Source organism: Elephantulus edwardii, unplaced genomic scaffold (assembly GCF_000299155.1).
Source record: "Elephantulus edwardii isolate Elephantulus edwardi_28Jun2011 unplaced genomic scaffold, EleEdw1.0 scaffold00003, whole genome shotgun sequence".
Taxonomy (NCBI): Eukaryota; Metazoa; Chordata; class Mammalia; order Macroscelidea; family Macroscelididae; genus Elephantulus; species Elephantulus edwardii.
In genome coordinates this window covers 39266040-39276278 of record NW_006399753.1, presented here as the reverse complement: position 1 = coordinate 39276278, position 10239 = coordinate 39266040, and the positions used below count along the sequence as shown (strand labels likewise).

Genomic DNA, 10239 nt, shown 5'->3' with positions numbered 1-10239 from the left:
TAGCTAAGAGAATATGCCATCCCCTTTTCCTTATGAATCAGGGTGAAGTCTCTCTCAGGGAGGAGTGATAGGGAATGGCAAGGGACACACTGACGAAGGAGATTAATCAGAACTGGCTTTGAAAAGCACTGTGGCAATTGGACAATTAAAACAGACATGGGGGGGGGTAAGGAGGGTGGAGAAAACAGTGCAACAATGAATGAATGAAAACCCAAAATCTCTGTAATTGTTCATTAAAACTAATAAAATTTAATTTAAAAAAAAGGATCATAGTCTTCGATGTTATTTCAACCTCTATCAGAGGAGAGTTTGAATTTTATTGCTCAGTAATTTTTCCCTTACACTACCCAGAACCTTTTATTGTCTGCTCCCTTTGAAAGAATCAGTAGTGATAGTCAAGTACCATCTAATTCTTATCAGAAGTGTTTCAATGAGTCCATCCTCTTGTTGGAACTGACTCAAAACTGACCGTCCAGCAGGTTTTCAGAGGCAGTAGAATTACAAGGGAGGAGATTGCCTATCCCTCAAGGCAACCATAGTTTTTTCATGAAATAAAATCAGACAATAACAAGTTTATATTTTGGTCTTCAGGAAACATCTTGGAGTCCAAAGATAGTTTCTATCATATTCAATCTTGGAGCTTATGATACTCTAGTGATATCGATATCTTAAGTGCATGACAAGTTGTACTACACTATACTGTTAACCCCCAAACGACACACCTCTGGCAGTTCAAATTCATCAGTGATTCCCCCGGGGGAAAATGGGCAGTCTCCTCCTGTTGCACTGTAGTCTTGGAACCTCAGTAGAAGGCCACTGAGGGTCAGAACCGACTCAACAGCAGTGAGTCTGACTTCTGGGAAGACACTTCATTCAAATCACGCGAAGTTCACATCATATTTCTCTAAGAAAAGGTGATTTCAGATGACATTCAATCTACTTTTAGTAAAACTGTAGCAAGTACTTCTGAAAATACTTTAAAAGTGTTTAAGCCCCAATCATAACATTTATAATCTTTTCTTTCTTATACTGATATTTTGTGAAAGTTGTTTCATTTTTCTGAATTTTTAAATGGTTTAAACAGCATAAAGAATTAACCCAGAAGTATTTTATTACATTAGATTCAGAAAATACCCATTTTTACATCAACACATCTTTTAAAAAAATCTTAAAATTAAGCCAATGAAGGGTTTCCTATGGTTCTATTCCCTTTGCTATTGAGAGAATGTGCATGGACAAATATTAATTGTTTTTATGAAAAGTGCCTTCTTTTGAAAGTCAACAGGAACTCAGCCTGCTCTCCCCTCTGTGACAGGCACCAGCATCTTCACTGTCTATGAGGCGGCTTCGCAGGAAGGCTGGGTGTTCCTCATGTACCGAGCAATTGACAGCTTCCCCCGCTGGCGTTCCTACTTCTACTTCATCACTTTAATATTCTTCCTTGCCTGGCTTGTCAAGGTATTACAAATGTTCCCACAAATACAGATCTGTGTTTTATTAGCATTTCTGCAGATCTTTTGTTTCTGACTGTAGACTGCTACCTCCTTCCTAGTGCTTGGTAAACATGGTTTGTCACTTTTCTTTCAGAACGTGTTTATTGCTGTCATCATCGAAACCTTTGCAGAAATTAGAGTTCAGTTTCAACAAATGTGGGGATCGAGAAGTAGCACGACATCCACAGCTACCACACAGGTACTGTGTCCACAAGATGATGCCATAAACATCTCAAAACGAAATCAGACCCCTTACCTCTGAGTTAATTTTAACTAATACAAACACATAAAATAGATTTGAACTGCCCCACTAGGCTATAACCTTTATGAGTCAGATGTCCAGGGCTTTTTTCTGATGAGTGACCAGAGAATTCCAACCATCAACCCTTTAGTTGGCATCTGAGTACTTAACTACTGAGCACACTCCTCCCCGACCATCAAATATACTTAAGGATGTTCTGTTGTACAAGCATGTCTCTTTTTATTGCACTTCGAAGATACTAGGTTTGGGGGTTCTGGTATGGTTTGTGTTTTCATTTTGAAACAAAATGAAGTTTCTTTACAACTCTGTGTTTATCAAGTATAACAGCACCTTTTCTCCAACGGTTCATGTTCACATCGAGTCGCTGTGTCACATCTTGGCAATTCTCATAATACTTCAACATATTATAGTCCTATTCACACTAAATAAGCCCCTGCAACCAAAATTAAATCCACTACGCTGGAGTTGGTCCCTACTCATAGCAACTCTCCACGGAATTTCTGTGGCTATAAATGTTTACTAGAGAACATAGCCCATCTTTCCCTTCTGTAGCAGTTGGTTAGTTTGAATTGCCAACCTTTTGGTCAGCAGAGAGATACTCTATGTACTATACCAGCACTCAGTGAGTCAGAGCCAACTCACAGCTAATCCTACAAGTCGTTTTCAGAGGCTATGAATTGCTTGTAAATTGCCAAGTTTCTTCAGTAGAGCCACTGGTGGATTTAAACTCCCAGAGGCGCCACCTTTGGGTCAGCAGTGCAACTGCATCCAGATTGCTACCAGAACTCCCCAGTATGCCACCAGGGCTCCTGTAACAAACTATGTTATAGGGTAAACATAAGGCTTCCATGTACTGGAAACCAACAAGGGTGTGTGACACAGTTTATTGCAGCAATATTGACTTTATTAAAGTGATCTGGAACTGAGATTGCTCCAGTAGCTCTGAGGTACGCCAGTACAGGCTCATGCTATCTCACTCACTTGTAGAGATGTTTTTAAAAAAATATGTCATTGTCCTAAACCCTAAGAAGAGCCACATCAGACTTCCCAGGCAGTAGAGCAAAGGCTCTGATATTTTTATAACTCCATGATGCTAAAAATTAGGATTACTAACCAAATTTATTAAGCGTCTTTGATTCATTGAAGTACTCAGAGGGCTTGCAGATAACATAATGCCAACTGTGGAAATATATATTTATATATATATATATATATATATTAGAATTTTTTTAATAGCAAGTATGTTTTGTTCAGAATAATTGATCACAGGATAACAAGCTATGAAGAAGGCCCTAGTCTTTAAACACACACAGTGATTTTTTTTTTTTAGGATTGCTATATAATCGGAAGAATTCCTTTATGCCTCTAATGAATTGGAAGTGCCTTGACATTTGACTAAAAGCAGCAGGACAGTTATTATATAAATGAGCAATTTAAATAAGGTGCCTTTGTATTTGTTTTTTGTTACTACAAAGAGGAAGGGCAGAACGAAAGAGATTGGTTAATTCTTTATCAGAGAAAGCTTTAAAGTTACTGAATCAAGAGTGAAATTATATTTCTCATTAAAATCTAAAAAAATATTTTAAAAGAGTAAAGTAATATTTCAATGTTTGATGATGTAATACATTTTAAAACAGTGTAAATCTGTAAATAATAATATAACTCTATTGTGGCAAAGATCTCTATGGCATATTCAAGATACAAATTTTACTATGAAGACTTTCAGATAAAATTTTAATAATTATAGGATGAAATGCTGTTGCTGTATACTGTGGAGTCAGAACTGACCCATAACTGGCTCTCCAATAGGTTTTCAGAGGCAGTTAATAGCATGGGGGGGATATTGCCCATTTTTCTCCCAGTGGAGCAGCTGGTGAATTCGAACCGCATATCTTTATGTCAGCAGAACAATTTCTCATCACTAAACCACCATAGCTTACAGTGTTTCAAGTTCATAATTTAAGATAGAATGGCATCAACTGATTTTTATAGATGGAATATTATTAATTCTATATAATTTTTACAATAAATTATAAACTGTAAAAGATTTTTTAAATAGCCTCTATTGTTTTCCTTGTACGTAGAGTAATCTAATGCCTCTTATTCCTACTTCTTTCTCATCACTTTTAGCAAGAAGACTAGAATCTAGAAGCACTAGTAAGTCAGTCAGCAGTTGTAATAGGAAGAGAACTGTACGGAGACTTTGAACAAAGTTGGACAAAATTACATTGATGCAAAATTGCACTTAATCAGGAGGAATAAGTTAGCAATTCAGAGGTAGTTCATCCAGATATTCTGCAGAGGCAATCACACAGAGAATTGTGGAAAAACCTTCATTAAGAAAAACTCCAACGCTGAGGACCTGGTTGCTAAGCAACAGAAGCCCCTGCTGTCAGCTTCTTGATAAACCACCACTTAGGTATCCTAGCAACGGGCGTTTCAGGCCCCTCCCAGCACCTTGCCAGCCACAAAGCAAGTGGCGGTAAATGTTTTTATTTGTATAGCAAGCAAGATACATCATTTTCTGTGATTCTTCTATTTTGGTAAAATCAGGCAGGGCTCTGCACAAGGGTCTTCTTGTTAAATACTTTTAAGGACCAGGCCACAAGGTTATAATTCTACTAAAACAGTAGGCATTGAGGAAACAAAATAAAGATGACTATTGCAAAGTACAATACAAAGTTTTTCAGAAATGAGACCAATTCTTGCCTTTCTTTAGTCACAGAACATTTACAGTTCTTCTGTCTAAATTATCCTGCAAAAATGAGCATGTTGTTTTCTGTCTTTTAATTTATGGACTTCTATGAGCAGAAAGAAAGTTGTGCTGATGAACAGGACAAGTATGAGATTTTCAAACATTTTAAACACTTCACTAGGAATTGATTCTTCTATAAACTGTTCAGTTACAAAAGGGTATTATAAATAAGAACTATTCCTTACAAATAGCAAAAGGATGGATATTTGTTGTTGTTTGTTTTCAACTTAATGGAAGCCACCGAAGTCACAGCATAGAAACATATAGTCACAGCATAGAAAAATAAATCATAGAAAAAAATCAATATCAAGGTCTTTTGGAAACTATAATATGACTTATACCAGGACTACAAAAAGAAAGGTGTCTGAGGAGTTTCAGATTAGTAATGATGGGTGTGGCAGAGCACTGGTGGAGACTGTAACTTTTGCACCTCCGTAATTTTTAGACATGGGCAATTGCATTCTCACTCACTCACCAACAGAAGTGCCACTCACCCATGACAGAACACCACTTTGTCCAAGGGCCTGCCCTGCCACAATTGTTGTAGGACTTTTATCCCTAGAACTGTGTGCTGTGACGTGCAGACAAGCTAGAAGGAAATGTCCTAGGCATTTTCCTGAAGTTCTTGTAGAACAGGTTTGTTCCATCCTAAAAAGTCAGTCACTTTTACTCAATAGCAGTGAGTTTTGTGTGTTTTAACTAAAAGAGAGGAGCCTCGGTGGTATAGCGTGTTAACTACAGGTGGCTAACCAAAAGGTCGGTAGTGTAAATCCATCAGGCACTCCAAGGGAGACAGATGGGCAGTCTCCTCCTGTAAACAGCTTTGGAAACCTGCTGTAGGGTCTTTGTGTATCAAAACCAAACTCCTTGGTAGGGATTTTGGTTTTTAACTGAAATAGATGATTGATGAGAGTAGGATGGATATAGGGGAGGAAACAGAAGATTCTCTGGAAGTCTCCTTTCTTTCTGTTTCCATTAAAATTCCTAGAATATGTACTTCCAAATTACCTGAAGCATCCTTTGTTATATAGATGATATTGAGTTAAAAAAATGGAACATTTCTGTAAAGACAATAAAAATTGAATTAATTATTTTCTTCCTTTCTGCCATGAAGAATGATAAGCACTTTTGGAGAATACTAAATAAAGACAAAATCAAAAACAGAAGAACACAAAACTGCTTTTGAGTCTATTCCAACTCATGGTGACCCTTTGTCTGCTTTCCAAGGCTGTAAACATTTGTTGTTGTTGTGATGGTGTACTATTGAGTCGGTACAGACCAATAGCTGACCCTCCACTGGGTTTTCAGAGGCAGTAATCTCACAGAAGGAGATTGTCCATCCTTCTCCTGCAAAGCAGCTGGTGGATTCTAACCACATGCCTTTGGAATTGCAGCACATCTTCTCTAGTATGAATTAATAGTATGGCATGCAATGCACTGTACGATGTTCTTGAAAGAAGCAGTATGACATGCTATACCAGCTTCGTGAAATAACTAAAAAAGCATGTACTTTCATTACAAATTTTAGAATATATTTTTTTTTGGCATTAAGTCTATAGGGTGTAGGGTTAAAGAAAAGGAGACCCTTGGGGACACAATGGTGAAGTATTCGGTTGATAACCTAAATGTCAGTAGATCGAAAGATAAAAGATGTGACAATCTGCTTCCAAAAAAGATCTTCAGCTTTGCAAATTCTAGTGGGCAGTTGTAGGGATCAGTCCATAGGAGATCGTCCTGGGGAGATGGGTAGAGGCTCAGAGAAAGAGAAGAAAACCCTCAACAAGATGGATTAACACAGGGACTGCATTCATGGGACAGGGCATATCAGAGATGATGACGATGGCACAGGATAGTGCCAGGTTCTGATCTGATGTTCACGAGTTGCTGTGAGTCCTAGTTTATTTGATAGCATCTAACAGCAGCAACATCCTGCCCAATAAGGTGACTGTAAGACTGATAGTCATTACTGACTTAATGGTAATGAGTTTGATCTGGGGATGTGTGAGCTGTGTGTGTGTGTGTGTATCTCTTGGGTTTGTGATTTAAATTTAGCTGATAATGTCGCTTCCTAAGATTGTTTTCTTTACCATCTCCCTGTTACTATTGTTGTTACCGTATGATGTTGATGATGATTTTATTCAGTGGAACAATCCCCAAAGCATTCTTATTTAGTGAATCAATTTACTTTATTAAACTCTATCACTGCAAACAGATAAGCTTGAAATAATTCTCAAAATGGAAGTCTCTGCAGGTCCCTCATGATTGCACAAAGAATAAAATACTCATAGAAATGCATTTGTGTTGTTGTTAACAACATTATACTTCTTCATAATATCTTATCACGATAGCTTTTGTAATATTGAATGCTGTGCTTTTCAAGTAGTCTTATTTAATCTTCATAAATCTTCATAATTTCATATTGTGAGGTGGTTACTATTATTGTATACGTTTTGAAGATTTGCAGGGGAAAGACAAGGCCCACATAATTAATTATCATATATAGTGGTATGTGGGGGAGCTCTGGTGGTTTAGTGGCAAGAAGCTGCACTGCAATCCTGCACTGCAATCCGGAAGGCACGCAGTTCAAGGCCACCAGCTACTCTGTAAGAGGATGGGTAGTCTCCTCCAAGGTGATTAAGTGTCTCTGAAAACTCACTATTGAGGGTCATCTATGAGCCAGGTCCAACTAGGTGGTATACAATAGTGCTGAGTAGGGTGCTCTGTTTGATGTTATTTTGCTAACCCAATGATCAAGCCTCTCTGGTGATTTGAATCTACCAGCAGTTCTGTGAGAGAAAGATAAGAAAACTCCTTGGAGGGTCAGCTATGAATCCATTGCAACTTGACATTGTTGAGGATTTACTGTTCTTAAGTACAGTGCAACAGGTTGATGGCAGATCTGAGACTGAGACTAAAGTCCAGATTCCTCTGCTGTGAGAGTACTCAACTGTCCTCACTATGACACTCTTACTGTTGCTGTGTACCGTAGAGTCAGAGCCAACTCATAGCTGACTTTTAGCAGATTTTCAGAGGCTGTAAATCGCACAGGAAGAGATTGCCATCTTTCTCCCACAGAGCTGCTGATGTATTCAAACCGTGACTTTGGAGTTAGTAGCACAACTCTCTACCCCTAAGCCCCCAGAGCTTCTTTGTTGTTGTTGTTAAGTGTCATCTAGTTGTAGATGGCTCATAACGACCCTATGAGCAAAAGACCTGAACACTTGTATAACTTTTTTCATTTCTCCAAGTTTGTAGAGTTTCAGGAGGCAAGCTACTTCAGAAGTGGCTGCACTCCTGCTTCCAAGCTTGTTTTATTTGGGGAGCTCCACCAATCCCTCTCCACCATGGGTAACCATTATCACATCTGACACCTCAGTGTCATAGTGTTTAGCATCACAGCAACCACGAGTTACCTCTGCACAGCAAATGGACAGACCAGTGCTATACCACCTAAAAGAATGTTTGAACAAAAACAATTAAAACCAGACCTGAGGGCCACGGTTTAAAATCACCCACCTTTGGCTTGGTAGCATAACTTTCTATCCACTAGGCTAACAGAGCTCTATATTGTAGTTGTTAAGTGACGTCGAGTTGTAGATAACTCAGACTTTCCTTAGGACATCTTATTTCGTCCTAATTTAGCCATCTATTACTGACTCTAAACAATAACTGCTAACTCATTGATGTTGAGCTGGAACTGACTCAGAGTTGACCCTATGAATCTGTGGATCATATGGGAGAAGATTATTCATTTTACTCCTGTGGAGCAGCTCGTTAATTAGAACCTCCTGCCTTTGCTTTGGCAGTGTAATTCTTTATCCACGAGGCCACCAAAGTCCTCTTATTTGCTCTAAAGTCAGTCTTGTGCACTGTTCAGTTTCATTTCTGGAAAACAGTTTGGAAGTATGTAACAAAATATTTTAAAATGTGAGTACTATTTAAGATAATTTATCCTAAGAAAAAATTTACAGGATGCTCAGTGGCATACATTCAAGGATGCTTAAGAAAGCATTTTTATGTGCAGTAAGGGGAAAGATGTATGGATATCTGAATCTTTAGTAATGAGTTAATGGTTATACATTTTGAAATGAGAATAAAGACAGACACTAAAATCCTGAATGAGCTTTATATATTTTTTTCATAAACATGTGTTGACCACTTGTTAGTGAAAAAAGAGTGTTATTTCTTGTGTGTGTCACCACATGTATAGAAAGAGTCTGAAAACTTAATTCTCGGTGGCAATGGGTGTCACTGGGAAATGAATTTATATTTTTATGGCTCTTCCACATTTCCTAAATGTTTAACAATACATATGTGAGACCAGAAATGTTAGATTTTGAAGATGGGAGAAATAAATAATCAGATATTCAAATGGAAGCCATGTGAGTTAGTTTATTTAGCTCAGCTAAAAAATTGCCCTCGATACACAGTTTATGAAAAATACAACTCCTTTCTCTCTGATGGAAAATTAGATAAGGTGATTCAGGGTTGATACAATGGTCTGTGTTCTCATTGATTTATACTCCTACCTTTTCGACTCTACTTTACACAGCTGCCATTCCCATTTCCTTTGTGGTACATATTGGCCAGGATAGTGCTAACACTCATATCCAGAGAGTAGGAAGGAAGAAAGAAAAGTTTCTGCTTATCTCTTATAAGTCAATATATAATTATATTGTCTAAATTTTAAGTTTATAAGTTAGAAGTCTAACTTATAAGTTATTGTCTAACTTAAAGTCTTATAAGTTTAATTTATTTTTTTTAAAGGCAAAAATTAGCCTCTATTTTTTGTGGCCTAGTACCTGTATAGAAATTCTCTTCAATCAGAGAGTAGATATGGTAGAGAAAACTGTCGACCCCAGCCACACATAAAGATATAAGCCTCTGAAGATCTCTGATTTCTGGTAGGCCGATATCTAAGTCAAAGATCTACTATTATGCTAACCAATCCAAGCATTATTTCATAATTCAGAGTACTAAAGAGAAATTGCACATATTAGCATTTCCTGAATTTTATTTCATGCAAAGAAGTGACCTTGACAGAATAATTTTACTGACAATTAAATTGATTCATTTGATTTTGGCCTACTGGAAAAAAATATAATTTAACAGAGAAAATTAGCCCACTACCGATCAAAGCAAAAACATGTCTCAGGGATCCTTTGTACCATGATAAGAGAGTAAAAGAGGCCTCAAAAGAAGCTAGTGACTGACAGGTTTGATTTAGCCTTTTGTCTGTAAAAAGAAACCTGTGGAATCTTGACAGAAACTTTAAAAAGGCATTTTAGAAGGTTTGCATTTCAACCAGCAGATGTGTTCTCAGAATGAGCCCATTCATGTAGGATAGATAGACCATGTTTTTTACTATCATTAAGAATATCTTTTTAAAAATTCATTATGAAAGAATCAGGATTATATAACAGGACAGCTAAAATACACAAATAGTATTCTTTAGTCAAATAATTTTTATGTAAATATGCACATATTTTGTCATTTGTGTAGTAGAAAGTGTGTGTGTGTGTGTGTATGTGTGTGTGTGTGTGTGTGTGTGTGTATCTCCTGTGAAATCTGTCCATTTTGATCTTACTGATTTTGGAGAGGCAAATTTCCTTTCTGCAAATGATGTACCACTTCTACTAAGGGGAATCTGAAAGAATCTTTTCTTTTACTTTTCCATAATTTTTGGACTCATGTACTTATAACTTGTTAGTCAAATTTGTGTCTTCTAG

The 10239-nt window shown here is 37.3% G+C and overlaps 1 protein-coding gene across 1 annotated transcript in view; it reads left to right on the top strand.

Moving 5' to 3' along the window:
• Nucleotides 1–10239, top strand: part of NALCN (sodium leak channel, non-selective) — a 600265-nt gene that overhangs the window by 157794 nt on the left and 432232 nt on the right. Inside the window, exons 8-9 of the mRNA XM_006879390.1 lie at nucleotides 1316–1458; nucleotides 1588–1692. Of these exons, the coding sequence (XP_006879452.1) occupies nucleotides 1316–1458; nucleotides 1588–1692 (248 nt within the window). The remainder of the gene's footprint in view (nucleotides 1–1315; nucleotides 1459–1587; nucleotides 1693–10239) is intronic.